The sequence below is a fragment of the Protopterus annectens genome, chromosome 1.part1 (assembly GCF_019279795.1).
Source record: "Protopterus annectens isolate FY-2018-M chromosome 1.part1, PAN1.0, whole genome shotgun sequence".
NCBI classification, from domain to species: Eukaryota; Metazoa; Chordata; order Ceratodontiformes; family Protopteridae; genus Protopterus; species Protopterus annectens.
In genome coordinates this window covers 667,454,022-667,473,129 of record NC_056726.1, presented here as the reverse complement: position 1 = coordinate 667,473,129, position 19,108 = coordinate 667,454,022, and the positions used below count along the sequence as shown (strand labels likewise).

Genomic DNA, 19,108 nt, shown 5'->3' with positions numbered 1-19,108 from the left:
GCAGCAGTAGTGCTTACAGACTAGCAGAAATGATAACAAATGGGTTTCCACTCACAAATATCAGTCATCATTTGGCTTGAAATTAAAGGAGATTGAGTATATTTAATGTACCCATACATCTGTTTATGAACTAACATATTAGTTATGTACATACCTCTGTATACACAGTCACTTTTTTCTATGTACTTATGTATGTATCTGCAACTATGCCTGAATATAGAAAGTTAATGCACATTGCACCAGTCATTCACATGATATGAAAAATAAAATATTCCATCAAGGTCAGACTGTGCTTTCAATAGGGAAAATGATTTATTTATTTGCAGTTTGTTTACCAGGGTGGTCCATTGGGCCATGAGGAGCCCATTTTCGATGGAGTCCTAGGGAGAAAACCTCTAGGAATGTTGTTTGTCTTTCAGCTTTTCCTGGTTAGGGGTTGCCACAGCGGAACTCCGGTCCGCTAATGATTGGCAGTAGATTTTTCACGAACGCAGAGGTGCCAGCTCAATGTTCAACCTTCAACAAAGGCACGCCCATTTACGCATGCCTTTCAAATGCCCACCTAACCACAGGGAGGACATGCAGACTAGTAAATAATAGTACTACAAAATAACAATTGTAAATTTTTAAGATACAAAAAACTACAAAATAACAACTGTAAATTTCTAAGATACAAAAGGCTAATGAGAATTCAGAAATAAAATATCACAGTTTTACAATAATTAAATAAATTGGTATTTGCTGTAACAAATACAAATGCATAAAGACCTCATTAAGCGATTTAAGGAGGAATAAAGAGTGTCAGTTGCTGAGGAGGCAATTAGCAGATATGTTTAAAATAGGAAGAAATTATAATTAGGGATGTTATGTAGGATGAGAGTAAGAGCATTCCCATTGTGACATTAGGTGTAAGTGGAGAAGAGATTTAAAGATACAGAGACTGTTAGTAGTAGGGAATGAGAGGTGGGAGAGAGTTCCTGTGGCATGCTAGGCAGAAGGAAATAAAATGTTTGCCAGATGGCCGGGTGGGTTTATGCAGTTCTATTAGATTTTGTAAGTTGGATCATAGGTATCTGTTAGGAAGATGCATTTTAAAGGTCGAGGTGAGGGAGGGAGGGGCAGAGGGAGGGATTAAAGATAAGTTTGTGTGCTTGGATGAGTTGCATATAGGTAAGATAATTGGGCAGTTCAAGCCAATTCAATTGGTGTAGGGAGGTGCAGTGATGGGTATTGGATCTGTGGCCAGTTGCAAATTTTGAGAATTTATAGTAACAGGAGGAGAGTTTTGATTTGAGAGAGGATTGCAGATTGGTAAGGATAGAGGCCCCATACAGGAGGGAAGGGATAAGGTATGTATTAGCAAGAATAAGCCTGGTGGGAGGAGAGATGAAACGGTAATGGTGATAAAGCATACCTAGTTTTTTATGAGTTTTTTTTATGTTTGCCTGGAGATGGTTATCAAACTTTAGTTGGTCGTCAATTAAGATACCTAAAAGTTTGGCAGTGGAGACAGTTTCAAGAGAAGCATTATTTTTGCTGGTAATAGAGAAGAGTGTTTAGGATAATACTTTTAGAGAGGGAAAATAATATAAGCTTAGTCTGAGAAGCATTTAGTGCTAGATGGTTTTCTAGCATCCATTGTTCTGTAGCAGGGAATGCATCCTGGGTTAGTTTCATTAGTGTAGAAATGGGGGAAGCAGAGCAGATTATTGTCGATTCATCTGCGTATTGGATTACTTTAGTGTTAGGCAGGGCCTGGTAGAAGTCATTAATGAAAATATTAGATAGAAGGGGTCCAAGAACTGAGCATTGGGATACACCTGTGAGTGTGTATGGGAAAGGTGAAATAGCTTTTTTCCACTTAACTGCTTGTTGCCTATTTGATACGTAACTGGTAAACCAGTTAATAGAGGAGTGGGATAGATTTAGTTTAGAGAGTTTAGTAAGAAGAAGGCTATGAGAGATGGTGTTGAAGGCCTTAGAGAGTTCTAGGAGGAGGCTGGAAACAATGAGACCACAGTCACAGGCCTGGTTTACAGTTTCTAGGAAGGAGAGGAAAGCTGTGGTGGTGCTATGGCCAGGGTGGAATCTGTGCTGAGTGGGAGTATGTAGGTTATTATTTATAAGATAGGGTAGGAGTTGTAGGTGGAAACATTTTTTGAGAAGTTTAGAAATGGGGGATAAGATAGCGATGAGACTGAAGTTGGAGATATCATTATTATTGCCACTTTTATGGAGTGGGATAATATAGGCCTTTTTACAGAGCAGGGGGACATAGAATTCAGAAATAGTTTGATTTATTAGAATTCAGATAGGGTAGGCAATGGCTTCTGCAGCTATCTTTAAGAAGTAGGAGGGTATCATCAGGGGGGATTAGAGCAAGGTTTTAATTTTTGAAGAAGTTTTTAATAGTGGAGATGGGAACAGGGTTATTGTAGAATGGAGGAGGTTGGGAAGTAGTGGAGCTGAAGGAGAAGGGGTTATGTTGAGGTTGTTGAGAAGAAGGTAGGTTATTGGTAAAGGATGATGTAAGATTAGAAATGGAATCAATAAAGAATGAGTTAAATTGGGTAGCTAGATCTGAGTCAGAGGCATTTGGGTCAGGGCAAGGGTTTTCTTTTTTAGCTGGGTTTAGAAGGGAGGAGATTCCATCCCAGAATTTCTTAGGCTTGTTGTTGTGTTCGGTTTGGAGAGTGGAAAAATAGGCTTTATGTTTGGCATTGATGAGTTTTTTTGTTTTGTTGCAGTGTTTTGTATTTATTAAGGGGAAATAGTTTTAGTTTTATGGTAGTGTTTCCAGGCTTTATCATGGTGTTGCATGATAACTAGGGTATCCTTAGTTAGCCAAGGGACGTAGTTACTTTTTATGCGTTTAGTTCTCAGGGGAGCAAAGGAGTCTAGCAAGTTTAAGAAGGTTGTATTGAAGTATGTAACAGCATTTTCCAGGGGTAAAGTTTTTAGTGGGTTCCAGTTTGTTTTTTTTTAGAGTGTCAGAGAAAGCATTATGATTAAAGTTTTTTAGGAGCCGAGTGGTGATATAGAAGAGGGATAGTTGTAGGAAGGAGGGAAGGCAATGGGCAAAAGTGGGAAGATGGTCCCCTAGTGGATCTGGAAGGGTGCTGCTATTGGAGAAGTAGTGAGGATAGGAAACTAGTATCCAGTCCAGGGTGCTACCAGAAATTAAGTCTTTGGAGGGTCTAGGGGAATTAACAATTTGTGTGAAGTTATAAAGATTTATATTTAGGGAGTTGGTTGGGGATTGAATATTATCCCAATTGCTGTTAACATCCCAGAGGATTATAGTTTCATTAGTGATATTGGTTGAGAGCCAGGAGAGAATGTTTTCTAGGACTGAGACTTTGTCTCTGGGAGGGATGTATAGAGTGGCTATACAGATACATTTTTGTTTATTTACTTGATGGAGGGCTAGAAGTAATTCAGCTTTTCCAAATTTGGGGATAGGTTTAGAGTAAGGGGTGACTGAGAGGGATGAGGAGTAAAAGAGACTGACACCCCCCCTTTCTTATTTGATCTATCATTTCTGATAATACTATAGTTGGGTGGAGTTAGTTCTGAGTCTTTTATGTGTGGTTTAAGCCAGGTTTCAGTGATGGAAAGAATATCTGGCTTGTTGTGATGGAGACAAGCATGAAGTTGTGGAATTTTATTACATATGCTTTTGGGCATTTAGTGCGGTGAAGTGGAGGGATTTACCAACTGATTGGGGAGGAGGAGATGGGGAGGGAGAGATGGGAGAGGTAGAGGGACCAGGGTTTAGGTGTATGTCCCCAGAGGTAAGGATGGAGATAATATGGTGTATGTGGGAGAAGAGGTATTTAAGTTGTTTGGTATTAGGTTTGAAGTTTGTGAAGTGTGTTGAAATGGAGATGGTATGTATTTGAGTAGTGGTTTTGTGTTGAGATACGAGTTTGAAGCTGAAGAGCAAAGTGTTATTGTGGGAGTTGAGGTTGGGGGATATGTAGATGGAGTAATGTGTGTGTTGTATGTGTGATGAAATGGTTGAGTGGGATGGGGTGTGATTGGTATAAAGAGGTCTGGTACGATAGTATGCATAGGATAGGGAGATTAGTATTAGTATTAGAGTAGTAAAAGTTACTGGTTTAGTAGGCATGGTGTTTATAATGAATAAGACTACTGGGGTATATTTAAGTTGGGGAGGTATTGGGATACTTGTTTAAGAAGTGTATGTCTTGTGGAGTTGTAGGGTGGAGTAGAAGTAAAGGATTGGCTCTGGTAGGAGTGATTAACTTCTAGTAGTTAAGTAGTGAGTTAACTAGATATGGGTGGAGGTGAGTGGTTTATTAACTATAAAGTCAGAGACACTGGGGTGGGTGGGAATTGGGGGCAGGGTAGGGGAGCAGAGTGAGCCTGGATAGCGAACGGAGTGGGTAGAGCCAAGGAGGAGATGGAGGAAGCAGGTAAGAAAAAAAAAAACAATCAGTCAGTATGGAGGAAGATAGGTCATGGACTAGAGAGCAGGCTACAGAGAATAGGAGGGTGTAGCAGAGGTATGGAGTGAGAAATATGTCACTTCAGGGGACTCTTTAACGAGTAAAGGTAATGTTTTGCTAACAATAAATGTACTTTTTACAATGAGCTGGGCAGGGGGAGCCTATGGGACTCTCAGCTATAAAGAATGTCTAGTATACTAGTGGGTTTGAATTGTCACTGGGCTAACCAGGGTATACCAAGTAGGTTTAAGTCTAAAGCTATAAAATGAGTCAGATTACATTTATTTAAAAGTAGCTAAACAAGGAGATTGCAAGGGTGGCTGAGAGATATTGGGCTTTTGTACAGAACAGATGGACAGATAAAGGAGTAACACTGCCACCTAGTGACCAAAGTTTAGATTGCAAGATGGAGAAGGCAGAGAGATGACCAGGGAATTGAGGAGGACAAACGGTGAGAGGGGAAATTACAGATGGCTGTAGGCTGCTAGTGAACATGTGGTGGAGCCCTTAAATGAGACCATAAAACAGGCACTTAAAGTAAATAAATGAAATACAAGTGTGTGACATACATTCAAATTCTTGGAGAGGTTCACGATTACAACAAAAGTGGAGCAGTGGTCTTGTCTGATGCTACTTCAGAGGGGAGGGTGGTCTTTAGAGCAGTAGGGAAGCACTCAAGGAGGCAGGGATGCAACAGACTAGTCATCTACCTCTACAAACTTGACTAACTTATCCAGTCCTTACTATCCACTGTTATATCTTCCTTCTTATTATATTTTTTTTACCTATCTTTATTACATTATTTCTATCCTCTGTATATACCTTTTTAAGTAAATACATAGTAACATCACTACACAACTAACTTCCTTTTTCTACTACTGACCTAACCTGTATGATGTCTCTGTACATTCAATTTGCACTGTTTATGACTCTTGACCTCATTGTACATCCTGTGATAACCTTTATGCTGTACTGCACATGTTACCGTTGTTGATGATTTTTACTATGATAATTGCTATTTTTATTATAATATTTGATTTTTGTTGTTTGTACTTGTATTTGTATGTGATCATGTCTTGGAGCTTATCTCCCCGGGCCTCTACTGAAAATAGACATATATCCAGTTAGACTAGCCTGGTCAACAAATGTAAAATAAAAATAAAATAAACATTGCAGGCTGTAAATGAAGAAAATGCAAAGGTTATAATTAAACTATGAGTTCAGAGTGAGAGAAGATTTAATTAACTAGGACTTATAGAGGATAACTATTCCTGTAATACCATAAAAGTGATAGTTACAAGAGTGAGTGAGCTTGTTTATACAATGACTTGGAGGGAAAGAAAGTAAAGGAAATAGTGGCTAGTGATTAAAATAAAACTGGAAAAAAAGAAGTAGTAAAAGCTTAGAGGTCAGGTATTTCTTAAGCTGGAGGATAATACATAACTGGCTACTATACTGAAGAAATACAGCACATGGCAAAAACAAGGCAAATACATTAGCAAAGACAATAGAGATGACATACAATTAGTACAATTAACAACACCTCACAACAAAGCTAGGTCTCGGCATATAAAATACCAGTATAAAAAAGTAGGGGCATTACATTGCAAAATAGCATGGCAAGTATAACAGCGATACATAGAGATAAAATGCAGTTGCTAGTATCAACTATGTCTCACACATAGAAATAAAATGTAGTTGCTAGTATCAACTACGTCTCGCACTGTTTAGGTTGTAGAAAACTGAATTACAAGTGTGCCACAAGTAGGTAATACAACCACATGGACAAATTTAAATTGTTCCAACAGTGCCAATCAGAAGCAATGATTACTAGCCTTGGCATTTCAATTTGTATGCATGAGAACTTTGAGGAAGATGTGTTTTTTTTTTCAAGCTCTATAATTAATTCTAATACTACAGCTGGATAAACACAAAAATGACAGTCACAAACTAATTTGGTAGCATTACATCACAAATGTTTATGACAGGCTAAACAAGCAAATTAATTAGTCATGTTATTCTATCATTTTAAATGAGTTAAGCTAAAATAGCATTAAGACAGGATTACTTTTGATATATGACATTACTTACCGAACTGCTGGAATGGTACAGCCTGAATCAGTAGTCTGCAGAGTGTATGATTTTACACTGCTCTGTTTAATATGCTTACGTCCCGTTGAGATGCAGCAGTCTAAAGCAGTCAGACTGCTACCTGCAGGAAAAGAAGGTACGAGAATGTTAGGTAGATAATGTTTTACTAATAGTATGGATGGAGTTCTTTATCGACCTAAAACTATGCTGTGAATAACTAGTGTATTTATGATCACATATAAGCTATGCGCATTTGGAAGTGTAATACAATATATCAAAATAGGTAATTACAATATGGGTGATGGACCTGACATGCATGTTAACGCAGAATATAAGCTGCATGTGATGTTTATATTGTCACAATACATACTTGCTGTGCAAGGACTAAAAAAGACTGAATCACAACATTTTAATACCAAAAAAATGGAGTTCTTTATCCATAATTTATGGAAGATTTGTATCTTCAACACCAACCAACATGTAAGTTATAAAAGCTTATTCTAGTGTATTAAGGGCAGTTGCAGGAAAATGCATTTCCAGTCCTTGGTTTCAGGGTTTTGTGATACATTCTTACACAGTGTTCTCCATTCTTACTTTTATATACCTGTGATATGAATGAAATGACTTATAAAGTAAGAATTGTATTTATGGTCAGCAGTGACTTAGCTGTTGCTGGCCCAGACAAACACCATTTACCGTTGCGATGTTTGGTTCTTAGCAAAAACAGCTGGTGGATAGAGTCTGTATGTTCTTACTGTGTTCATGTGAGTTTTCACTGGTTGCTCTTGTCCCCTCCCTCATTCCAAAAGGCATACCAGATATGAACACGAAATCCTCCAAATTACATTTAATATGTATGCGATTTTATTTATTTATGTATTTGTATGTATGTTTGTTTATTTATTTATTTATTCACTCATTCATTCATGTATTCAGTTTCTTAATCAGGTAGGTACACTTGTCCACAAACCCTTTTCAGGCATGACTCTGGCCATATAGGCAGGAATACAATAAAGTTTTGACAATATACAGTACAATAATCAACAGAACAAGGATTCTGTAATATAAAATAAGAAAGCATACATACGGTGAGAAATAAGTCAGTGAAAAGCAAAGTAAGATCATAAAACATATGTCAACAATGATGCACTTATTCACATGATGGATGGAGGTGCTAATGAAGTATGCTGGTAGAACACAATGATTTGTACAAGCTAAATTCTCATGTTTAACTCAGTTCAGCATGGGTGTGGCCTGCAATAGGTTGATGTCTTGTGTGGGATTAGTTTGCTTGTATTGTATCCACTAGGTGTCAGGACAGACTCCAGATCCTGTTTAACTCTGATCTGGATTAAGTATGCAATCAAAGAATGAGTGAATGAGAAATTGTACTGTACTTCTGGTTACATTATTTTTCCTTCTGCGCCTTTCTTTTTGCAAGCTCACTTTGATAATTTTCTATGTACTGCATATTTTATAGATTTCTGTTTATTTTAACCGTACATCACTTTTGACAAATATATGTCCTTACCGCAAACTTTTTATTCTAATCAGCCACTCCCCTTTCTGCTGTCTCTTTATTCCTTTTTTCATTCTCACATTTGTCTCTGACAGTCTTATAATTTCTTACTAAGGCTTATTCTTTTTCTTCTTTTAGCTAAAGAATACCTATTGACATATTGCAATATTTTATCATAACATCAGATAATTTTCCATACCTCTGCATTTCCCTGCCCTGTTTACCCTCCTTGCATCTTTTACATGATGGAGCTCAAGTACTATTTTATCTGTCACATGTTGCTTCATTGGCACTATCATCTGTACTTGATTTGATTCCATTAGTTTGACTATGGATCCCATCAGTTTATTTTATCTTGTCTCAGCCTTGCCACAGGGATGGATGTGCCTCTCTCAGAAGTTCAAGACATCTTAGCTCTTTCTGTTCCACAGTGCTGTTGAGAGCCACATCTTCCAGTCTTCAGGCCATGCAATCATTCTTCATGATAATGTACATCATAATTAACTTTATTACTACATTTAAATTTGGATGTAATTTTCTGCTATTTTGATATGTTTGTCTGATGTTTGCAAGTCATTATCTACATCTGTACACAAACATGCAAGTGAAATCAATCTTTTTTCATTAATGAGTTGCCATTGTCTGTGAAACTGTTCTTAGCAGTTAACTCAGTCATTTATGCATTTTTGATCCCACATTCATCTTTCTAGATTTGTGTTAAGTCTCTTTTACATGGAAGAGTAAAGTTATTTCTAAATATTTGATATTAATTTGCATACACAGATTGTTAGGGAACAACCTGTCTTTTAATCTCAGTGTAAAGAATTACTGGAGTGAATATGGATATTTAACCTAAACTGTATGGTGTTGCATAGTTATATGCTCATCACTTTATTCTTTTTAATGATACAAACTCTGGAGTCACATAGACCAAGCTTTAAACACAGGGCACCTGGGGAACTTGGTGGTGATAACGAAAAATTAGATTTCAGGGCCATCACCATGTCATAGAAGGATAAGGCCTTATCTATGTCCCAAGCGACCAGGGTTCTATTAGTAGCTTGGGCATCTAAGGTGCTAATAAGGAGAGATGGGTTTGCCAGTTCAGGGGGTGAGAGTGCATTCATCAGAAATGCTTCATGAAGGGAGGTGTGTTCCACAAAAGGGAGTAACCCTTGGACAATCCGACAAATGCACTTCTAGGGAGTGAAGAAATAAGGTCAGATCAAAACACTGCTCATCAAGTAGAAGCAGTTACTGGTAATGACCCCAGGATGTTCTCAAGATCCAATCCTGCATCAGCTCACTCTGAGGTCATGGGGAAGCTGATGCAATGATGGATGGGGGCACTGGGATGGCTGGACAGAAAGAAGCAGACTGGAGGGCAGGGAAAAAAAAGAAAACATTAGGGTCCAGACATATGGCATCAGGGGAACTTGGTGGTAATATTGAAAATATTGTTTAGAAGCTCAGTAATCAAGCCATCAGACCAGCCAACTGCTACAGAAGTCTAGACATCAATTTATCCTGTCTTTCTTTCTTTGCCATTCTACATTCTCTCAAGTCCTCTGCCATTTACCTCAGTATGTGTGAACTTTATTCCTGTCCAGCCAACATCTGAGCTACTTCGCTACTAGCCAACATAAGTTTCTGTATGTAATTTTCACCTCCTTGATAAATACTGATGCAAAGCAATCATTCAGTGTCCCTGCTCATCCATGGGGTCTTTATGTTGCTCATACCAGGGATACATTTTTTCAACACAGTGCAAAGGAAAGATAAAAGGATTATAGGAAATACAAGGCACTCAAGTCAGAAGACAATTTATGCATTGCCAATACCCACATTTGTGCTGTATTCCCTTGTCATGAAAGACAAATCAGTTCAGTCCCAGAATAAATTTATGGGTACCTATCCAATCATACTGGTTTATTTTGAAGGATGCCAGAGTGTCGCTCTGTTGAACTTGCAAATAAACTTTGTTCCAGAGGAGGGGTATGCAATGGGTAATACATTTGTTTCTCCAGAACATTTTATTTATGTGCTGTTGGAAATTTAAATCCCTAGTTCTTTAATTAGTGGACCTCTATGACTTGCAGAGACTTATCAGATCAAGAAGGATGATGTCCTTGATGGTACCGTCACAAGAGCCTAAAAACGAGTTAAGAGATAATGCTCCAAACCTTTTGTGACAGCTCCAGGGCTTCAGCTGAATAATCATCTCAGTTATGAAAACCCTTGGGCATTTCCAGTTGCTTAATTTATCTAGAAAGCCCAAAGCAGGCAACATACTTAATAAATGGTCTAATTAGTACTGCATAAAGAAATATAACTTCTTTTCATCTGGATGATATGTCTTTAGATATTAGTTGTGCTAACTAAAATATTTTCTGACTGCTGTTACTAAATGGTGCTCAAAGGAGGCAGAATTATCAAACTAGGATCCAAGCATGCAGTGGTCTAGAAGGGGATCATCAGAACTCACAGATGGGAATGTTGTCATGGCAAAGGAAAAGAAAGCAGAACATATTCCCTGTCATTTCACACAGCAGGTCACTGAGGTCACTGCAGGTGTGATCGCAGTAACTAAGAAGACAGCTGCCTTCATGCATTTTCTGAAATGTTGAACTGAGTAGGGATAGAGAAGCACAGCATTCCCATACATATTTTATCCAGCATGTTAATATATATGAATATACATATGTGTGATAGAAAGCACAAAATCTGCCTTGCTATTTACGATAAAAAATGCCATCTTACATTATTCTTAAATTACTTGCAAACACATATGGAAGAAGTGGAGGCAGTGACAGATTTTATGTTCCTAGGTTCAACTTTCCCAACACTTAGTAATTGCAGTCATGAACAAAACCAAGGATGGCTGTACTTTTGCTCAAAGCTGTCATGGTTGTGAAGGTGATGCCTGACATCAGAGGGGTGGAGAGAGACTTGGTATTTACTGGATGGAAAGAGGCAGATGCCTTCAGACTCAACACAGCAGTTGAATAATTGGCAAATGTATTTCCTGCTTGCTCTGAGACTAAGGTGAAATATGTCTGGGTTGTAAATGGACTCTTGAATTTTCTTTTCATTTGTATAAATTTAGAAAGAAAAAAGGGACAGAGAAATTTGAAGATGTGGTATAATCTGCGGTAGTCCATTTATGATTCATGCTATACCACTTTCTTTGTTCATGTGGCAGTACAGTTATCTAAAGCTGGTTCAGGAACTGAGGCAGCAGTTGTAGTGTTAGTGGTCATTGTTAGTGGTTTCCTTTTAGGCCTTTTGACTGAAAATCTCTGCTTTTGCCTTAAGATTTGTTTTGTTGCTCTTTCTTTCTTTCTTTCTTTCTTTCTTTCTTTCTTTCTTTCTTTCTTTCTTTCTTTCTTTCTTTTTTCTTCTCCTTGTCCTCCATTGTTTTGCTGTCTAAGGTTCTGGATGCTGAGGTATTCACCCTCTTTTTGGTTGGCTTTTGGTAAATTTATTTATTTGCCATTTGTTTACAGGGAAAGTCCGACTGGGCAAAAAAGAGCCCATTTTCAGTGGGGGCCTGGGGAGAAAAGCTCCACATTACAAAAATGTAAATACAGAGTAAACAAAACATAGGATACAAATTTAAAAATTACAGTTAGAGTAAAACTTGTAAGAGGAAGTCAATACAGTACAATAAAGCAGTTACAGTAATACATGCGAGAAACAGGTAATACAATACATTCTTTTAAGATATAAAAGGTATGATAGTACAGTCTTAACAATGTAATTCAGTCTCTGTGATAAAAAAGGCATTCTATTCAGTCTTTAATGTGGAGATGCAAAAAGGAGAGAGAGAGAGAGAGAGGGTTAAGGAGAGAGAGGTTGTTTTATGCTTTGAAGTTAATAATTGGGTAAGTGTTGGTACTTTAAAAAGGACAAAAGAAAGGGGTAAAGTACAGTCAGATAATGTGATAGAGCTGTCAGAGAAAGAAAGCAGGGAATATAAGAGGTCGGGAGGCAAGAAGATACATAGTTCGAGCAGGGAGGGAAGACATAGTGCTAAAATTGTGTAAGTTGGAAAGATGTGCTCATAGGAGAAAGGCTCAGTAAGGAGGGGAAAACAGAAAAGAAGAGAAAGAGAGAGAGAGAGAGAAGTTGTGAATGAAAGAGCAGAGAGAGCTATCAAGGAGATACAGAGTGCATAGACTACAAACAAAGTCATTTTATCCAGGATGGGAACAGGAACATATCCATTATTTGCTTAAAATTTTTTTTAGGATTTGAAGTAAGAAAGATGAGTTACTGTTCTGATGTTAAGAGGTAAAGAGTTCCAAGCTTTATCAACGGAGTAGGAGTAGAAACTTTGGCAGGCAGAAGTGGTTGGTTTGGAAATGGTGAGGAGATGTTTCTCTCTGGACTTGAGATTTCTGTTTGGGATGTGCAGGTCAAGTAGATGACTGATGGCTGGACAGTACAGAGGCTTGTGAATAATATGTGCTGTTATTAGTTGGATGTAGGAGAGAAGGTTGGGGAGTTCAAGGCAGTTGACAGACTGTACAGTATTGCATTGGTGTGCTAAGTGTTTAGCATTTAATGTGAACTTTGCAATTTTATTATAGCAGCTTTCTAACATGGTTTTTAAGGAGTTTTGTAGGTGGTTCAGAATTGAGGCTCTGTAGAGATTGCAGGAGATACAGTTTGGCTAGTGTGATTTTAGCAGCAGTATTCAGAAAATGCTTATTCCTATATAATAAGCCAAGTTTCTGACGTGTTTTCTTGATGCTACTTTGGACATGTTTGCACTTATTTTTAAAATCGTTTTTTTCTCAAAACTTGCATTTTATCTGTCTTTGGCCTAGCACTCTTGTGTGGGGTCATTTACTGCACTGTTATAACTTGCTGATACTTGTTAACCTCTGCTATCTCTGAAAAAAAAAAAAAAAAAAAAAAATCTTGCTTTTTTCCCACTTTTCTGAGATTTAAAAAAGTTCAGTTACAGGCTTGCTGTTCTTGAACTGTTTGTAAGTTTCTGTGAGGCCATTTTTTGCTTGGGCTAAAGGAAAGTCTCTCTGTTGATCAGTGGCAGTGAAAAACATTGAGCAGCCTGCCTGCCCCTGTGGGAGTGGTTACTGACTTGAAACTGTAGTTTTATTGGCCATTTTGGGTCAATTCCAAAACTCCTTCATCTTCCTCTCTTAAAACCCTCTTTTGCGCGGTTTTGCACGTTTTTGAGCATAGCGCAACAGCGGGCAGCGCCGCCTAATTGGGTTTAAACTATTCCTGGCTCCACAAAGTCTGCTCTTCACTTTTTCCCTTAGAACTGCTCTGTCTCTTAATTTAAACACCATATTCTCATTCTAAGGCCCTTCACTGGTCCAATTAAGTAATCCTACAAGATAGCACTATTAAACCATAAGCACTACTTACTCTTATACTCTCTACGATTACCCTGTCCTCTATTGGTCCATCTTAAATTCAGTTTCCCTATTACTCTAGCATGTCCAAAGGTCAGTCAATGGTTTCCTCTTCAGTCCAGCTGGTGAATCTGGGAATTTTGAGGCAATGTTACAACTGTCTCATGTACACGGATAACCCTCTCCTCCTCCAAACAGGTTCAAATATATGTGAGAGATGCAACTATTTAGCCAAACTGGAGGCTGAGCTCACTCATCTCAAAACTGGTGTAACCAGTCAGGAGGAGAAGGTAACCTCACACAACACAATTCCAGTATCACATAGTCCCACCACATCAGCGAACCAAACACATAAATACACAAAAACATACTCGGAGGCTCTAAATAAAAATCTAACTAAGCAACAGAGACCTCCAAAGCAGACATCCAAGCAAACACTACCTTAAAACAAAACACACACAACACATAACCCACAAAGTCAGTGTGCCAAGCAGCCACAGCCCTTAAGGCTGAATAACACACCTGATACTCTTGTTATAGGTGACTCTATTGTCAGACACACTGACGTCCCGCTCACCAGGCTGAATAAAGAGAAGGTCACAGTGAGCTGCCTGTTGGGTGCTAGGATCCAACACATAATGCAAGCACTCGGGTCACTCCAAAGCAAATACAAATATGACTCATTCATTGTACATGCTGGTGTGAATGACCTGAGACGTACCTCCCTGGACTACATGAAAAGAGACATAGAGGAGCTCTCTGATCATGTAGCCCAGGCTGGTATGACCCTGACCTTGAGCAGCATCTTACCCTCACCTACAATGATGCCACAGTACAAAGACAAAATGATCGATTTTAACAATTGGCTAAAATTTTGGTGTCATTCAAAGGGGATCCAGTGTCTGTCAGCCTGGGATGACATGCTCGACAAGCCACGTTGCCTCGCTAGGGACGGCTTGCACCTGTAACCACTGGGCTTTCGGATATTGGCAAAGGCTCTTGCCACCCCCATAGTGCCTTTTTTAGGCAAGGCTCAAAAGTCAAACCCACCCCCATAGACAGCACAAGGAACAAGAAACTAAGGGTAATGCTGCTAAACGCCAGAAGTCTTAACCTCAAGATGCACGCACTCGAAGCTCTCCTCAGTACGGAGAACATCAATATCTGTGCAGTGACAGAAACCTGGTTCAAGGCTCGAGAGAGCACCCCAGCACTACCAGGCTATACCTCATATCATGTCATGCTTTTTGGCCCCAAAACCCGGACCGAACCACAAAAGGAGGGGGAGTTTCCATATTTATCAAGGATATCCACACCTCCAGGTTAGTGGCATTGCACGAAGTATCAGAGACCATCCATGTGCAACTAACAGTGGGCAAGACTGCTTTTCAGTTTATAGCATCCTACAGACCACCCTCTCAAAGTCAGGAATCCCATTCAGCTTTCCTGAAAACATTGGAGAACATGAAGATCTCTCCGAACACCATTATATTGGGCGACTTCAACTACCCAAACATTGACTGGAAGCACTACTCAAGCCCCAGCACCTTAGCCCAAAGATTCCTGGAAATTATAAACTCAAATGCTATGGAACAACTAGTCACCACTCCCACAAGAGGGGACAACATACTAGACCTGATCATTACCAACATGGGGACTCTATGCTCCACACCAGAAGTATATCCCTCATTGGTAAGATCAGACCATAAATTAATTTCACTGGATGTCCACATCCCGACCCCACCCCCAGCCCAGAAAACCACAGTGAAAAACTTCTCAAAAGCGAACTTCTCACATCTCAAAACCAAAGTGGAATCCTTCAGGGCCCCAGGGCCAGTGGAAACTACAGCCCAAACTGCAGAATCCTATATAAATGCATTCTACGGACATCTCCAGGAATGCATGGATCATGCTATCCCAAACAAAACCAAGACCCAATCATCCAAAGGCAGGCGTCCAGTCTGGTGGACCCCTGCCATAAATAAACTGTACAACAGAAGGAGGAAGCTACTACATGATAGAGCAAAATCCCTAATAGGGAAGGCGTCTCTGATCAGTACTAGCAAAAATTATGATCCCTCATAAAATCCTCCAAGGCCAGCTTCGAGAGAAAAATTGCACAGGACACCAAAGACAATCATAAGGCTTTTTTCAGTTATGTTAGAAACCTGGGATGCAACTCCCAGACTTGTTCTGAGTTGATTCTAAACGACAAAAAATACACTGAACCCACAGACATCGCCAATATCCTGGCAGACAGGTTCAGTGCAAACTCCTCCACCCCCGCCCCCCAAAAGAGCAAGTATCTATCCCGGCAGAGGGCTGCCTCCCAAACATCTCAGATGCTTAGGTGAAGGCTGCCCTCTCCAAAGCAAAAAACACTGCTTCCATGGGACCAGATGGTGTCCCAGGTTGCATCCTACATGAACTACAAGAGGAACTAATCCCTCAAATAAAACAGCTATACAATCTCAGCCTCACTACAGGATATGTGCCCACAGAATGGCGTACAGCAACAATGGTCCCACTCCACAAAGGTGGAGCCTCTACGGACCCTGGAAACTATCGCCCCATAAGCCTGGCTAGCTTAGTCTGCAAGGCTATGGAGAGGATCATCATGGAGCTCATAAACAAAGACATTGGGGACCTACAGACACTAGATCCTACCCTGTTCGGCTTTGTCAAGGGCAGATCCTGCCTTTTGTACCTGGTTGACTTCTTTGAAACAGTCACCAAAGCCATAGATGAAGGGAAGGTAGTCCACACAGCCTATCTGGACCTTGCAAAGGCATTTGACACAATACCCCACTCGGGCATCATAGATAAGCTATCCAGCTTAAATATAAACCCCTATGTCACAAGATGGGTCGCATACTGGCTCAAAGACAGAACCCACAGAGTGAGAGTTGCTGGAGCCATGTCAGACTCGAAACCGGTCACAAGTGGCATTCCACAGGGTTCTGTCCTGGGACCACTCTTGTTCGGTATATACTTTTCCGAGGTACAGGCAAATGTGGGAGGACTATGGCTCACCAAGTTCGCAGACGACTGCAAACTGGGCGCCATAATCAACTCTCCAGCTGACACAAACATCCTTCAAAAAGGTCTCACAGAGACAGATAACTGGTGCCAGCACCATGGTTTAAAGTTAAATGCCAAAAAATGTATAGTCATACCCTTTGGCAAAAACAATGTGCCCACAAATTACCACATAGGCAGAAACCCATTAAGTACAGAGAAAGTTATTAGGGACCTGGGGACCCAAGTTGATAGCAATCTCTCTTTTGAAAACCACATTGCCAAAGTGGTTAGAAAGACCTTCTACATAGCCCACCTCATCACGAAGGGTTTCACATCTAGATCAAGAGAGGTAATCGTGCCCCTTTATTCATCCCTCATCAGGCCCATCATAGAATACAATGCCCCTTTTGGGATGCACCTTACCCGACACCTGCAGCAATTAGAAAGACCCCAAAAGTATCTCACCAAGTGGATCAAGGGTCTCAAACAGATGCCATATGCTGCTCGGTTAAAAAAACTCCAGCTCTACTCAGTTGCATACCGCCTACTGCAAGGCGATCTATGCCTGACATACAAAGCTATGTCAAATCCAGAATTAATGGACATGCTCCACCTCAGTAAATCTAAATCCCTTAGAGCCACACGCTCGAGGGACTTGAACCTCAGCACAGAAATAAATAGAACTTGCTGGAGGGATGGGTTCATAACCCAGAGGCTCCCTTCGCTCTGGAATAGAATTCCAGTTCATGTGAGGCAGAGCACCTCACTGAATCTCTTCAAGAAGAATCTCGATAAGTGGATGGGGGATCGTAGGTTTGTCCCAGGGATTACTCCCATGTCACTATTAGACAGAGGCACAGTAAACTAAACCTTAAAAAGGGCACAGTATACTCAAATCAAGGGGTGGCGTAAGCCATACAGAATCGGGCTAGGCTTATAATTGCCCCAGGGCAGATAGCCTAGTATGAACCTATGAACCTATGAACCTATGAACATGTAGGTTGAACTTTAGTTTGTCATCAATAGTTACAGTTAGTAATTTGGTTTGGGGAACTAAATCAATTTTAGTTTTATTTAAAATATTTAGAATAATGTTTTGTCAGGGATGAGTGATTTGGGAGTGAAAAGGAGGAGCTTAGTTTTGTTTGGGTTGAGTATAAGTTGAGATGTAGTGAGCCATGTTTCGACTTAGGTGAAAGCATGTTGTGTTTTTAGCTGTAGTCATGTTAGAGTGGAAGAGGAGCAGATCATGGCAGAGTCATCTGTGTACTAAGAGTACCTTGTCCAGATGCTGTATGCAGGTCATTGATAAATATATTTAAGAGTAGAGGTTCAAAAAAAATACTTGTGGGACACCTATTGTGTTAGGCAGCAATGGTGAGGTATCCCCTTGGCAGTTTTTTTACCTGTTCTCTGTTAGTGAGGTAGCTGCAAAATTATTTAATAGTGGGGGATAAAATGCCCAGATCTGAGGGTTTAGAGAGAAGTGCAGAGTGAAGGACTATGTCAAAAGCTTTAGAAAGGTCAAGAAATAAAGCTGATACCAGTTTGTCAGAGTCTCTTGCTTTATTTACATTATCAGTGAAAGATAATAGGGCTGTGGAGGTACTGTGGCCAGGTAGGAAGCCATGTTGGGTATTAGAGATCAGGTAATTATGTAGGAGGTATTGCTGTAGTTGATGGTGAATAGATTTTTCAAGAATGTTGGATGGGGGAGAATATGGCAATAGGTCAGAAATCTGTTACTTCAGTTGAATTGCCACCTTTATACAATGAGATTATGTAAGATATTTTCCATAGGTCTGGAACATGGGATTCTGCTATGGATCTGTTGATAAGAATACTGATAGGATAAACTATGGCATCAGCTGCAAGTTTCAGGTATTCTGGGGGGAGATTATCTACAAATGATGAGTATGGTTTAAGCTTGAGTAGTATTTTTTTGAAAAGAGGTTGGAAGGAAAAAGGGGAGGGGTCAGAAGTGGAAGAGAAGGAAGATGGATGAGATGATTTACAGGCAAGTATGTTTGGTGGAGTGCTGGGAAAAATTGGTTTTAGGGTGTCAGTTTGTGAGGTTGGGGTATGCAGCAAGGGTTGGGGTGAATTTAGTTATGCATTCTATGAAGTAATTAGTAAACTTGATAGCAGTTTGTATTGGGGTATTATTTGGATTGGGATGGGGTTATTTCTAGCTCCTGGGTTGAGAAAGGATGAGATGAAAGCTCAGAATTCTTTAGGGTTATGTTTGTAAATATCTTGAGAAGTAGTGTGGAACAGCATTTTGTCATGGATGACTTGTTGTTTTTACTCAGTTACGAGTAAAAAACAGAGCAGGCAGGCACGTGGTTGGGAGTGCTAAGAAAAAGAAGATGTGAAAACTAAGGTAAGAATGCAAATTATAGAGAGAGGACTGCAACTGACATTACTTTGTAGAAGTTAAGTATTTCTGTTTTAGTTATCCTTATGTCCTAAACAGAAGTAATAACAAGGTCGGTAGATAGTGTTTTAATAATGTAAGTTAAGTTAGGCACAGCAGTCCCAAAACTAGGAGATAAGCCAGTTTATCCGGATGTACTGCACTGCTTCTGCTATGGATATTTCCAAACATTGCTGTTGTT

At 39.7% G+C, this 19,108-nt stretch overlaps 1 protein-coding gene across 2 annotated transcripts in view; it reads right to left on the bottom strand.

Annotated features, from left to right (window-relative positions):
- The window catches only part of LOC122806788 (C-C motif chemokine 21a-like), a 125,681-nt gene that overhangs the window by 53,481 nt on the left and 53,092 nt on the right, over window positions 1-19,108 (bottom strand). For both annotated transcript variants that reach the window (XM_044077499.1, XM_044077509.1), the window contains exon 2: window positions 6,564-6,684. In XM_044077499.1, coding sequence (XP_043933434.1) covers window positions 6,564-6,684 — 121 coding nt within the window. The remainder of the gene's footprint in view (window positions 1-6,563; window positions 6,685-19,108) is intronic.